At 39.2% G+C, this 1,406-nt stretch overlaps 1 protein-coding gene across 1 annotated transcript in view; it reads left to right on the forward strand.

The window, feature by feature from the left end:
- Nucleotides 1-1,406, forward strand: part of LRGUK (leucine-rich repeats and guanylate kinase domain containing) — a 97,423-nt gene that overhangs the window by 37,057 nt on the left and 58,960 nt on the right. Inside the window, 1 exon segment of the mRNA XM_012650606.1 lies at nucleotides 702-788. Coding sequence (XP_012506060.1) covers nucleotides 702-788 — 87 coding nt within the window.

Raw genomic sequence — 1,406 nt, forward strand, 5'->3', positions numbered from 1 at the left:
AATAAATAATAATAAAATAATATAAGTAGTAACGTTTCATTATTTGCAGTAATGAAATTCATTGGAGTTAGAAGACAGGGTTTGAGTCATTGGCCACAGCATCTTAGATGAGCAACTTCACCTCTCTGAGACTTAGTAGTTTTCCCTTTAGAAATGAGGATAATCAGGTTGTGTGTGATGGCTCACGCCTGTAATCCTAGCACTTTGGGAGGCCAACGGGAAAAGATTGCTTGAGGGAGTTTGAAACCACCCTGGGTAACATAATGAGACCCCATCTCTGTGAAAAATTAGCCCCAGCTACTCAGGAGGCTGAGGCAAGAGGACCACTTGAGACCAAGAGTTCGAGGCTGCAGTGAGCTACGATCATGCCACTGCACTCCAGCCTGGGTGACAGAGCAAGACCCTGTCTCTAGAAAAATAAAAATTAAAAAACAAAAAGAAATGAGGATAATCCTGTTCTACTAATCTTAGAGGGAAATTAACAAGATTGTGCATTGGAAGAGCTTCGTAAATTACAAGGCATGGTCTGCATTTGAGTTAACGTAAGGGGATTGGTGAGCGTGAAGTGCAGAACCCTATGCAGGGGCGTGGGAATGATGAGGGAGCAGGTGAAAGACTCAGGCTCATGAGAATAGAATGCTGGTGCTTGTTGATTGGGGAAAAGGAAGGCAATTGAATAGCTTTCTTGGTATTTTAAATAGGAAAAACCTGAATATTGGCAGTTCGTAATTTTTATGCTACTGCGATTAACAGAATTAGATCAGAAGAAGATTAAAGTGGAAGAAAAGGTATGTAATTGTGTTTCATGTGTTAATGGGTTAATATGCTCAAAAGCTCACATTGCCTGCTACAGAACCAATATAATCAATAAATAAGCCACATAAAATATGTAAACTAATTCTTTATTTAGAGACTGTTTCCTTGTCTTGGGAACTGTCTGTTTAATCCTCTGCTGAGCACCAGCACAAATGCAGTGAAAGGCCTGCTATTAGTACAGTGAAAGGTTGGGGAACAGAAGCAACCCTCCACTTGTATAAGTAGCCACATTATCTATATCTAGGTAGCAGATGATCAGTTTGGATAACTATCATATTTGGAGGGTGGATGATTCTGTGTTACTTTAAAAATTCATTTAGCAATAAAATATAATGTTATTCTACCACATAATCAAAAGATACTCGAATAAATCATGACTTTGATATGTTAAATCCTTAATTCTGCTCTTTAAAATAATGATTCATCTGGTCACACAATTCCAGAGTAACCAGACCTTGAACACTATCGCCTGCCTCCTTCCTTGCCATACCCATTGTAGCTGCTTTGTCTTGCTTTAGTGGCTGGTGACAGCCTAAATCTCTACTAACGAGGGATTTCTTACACTGGATGCAAATTTGAGATGGGAATGA

The sequence above is a fragment of the Propithecus coquereli genome, unplaced genomic scaffold, assembly GCF_000956105.1.
Source record: "Propithecus coquereli isolate 6110/MARCELLA unplaced genomic scaffold, Pcoq_1.0 Scaffold335, whole genome shotgun sequence".
Lineage (NCBI taxonomy): Eukaryota > Metazoa > Chordata > Mammalia > Primates > Indriidae > Propithecus > Propithecus coquereli.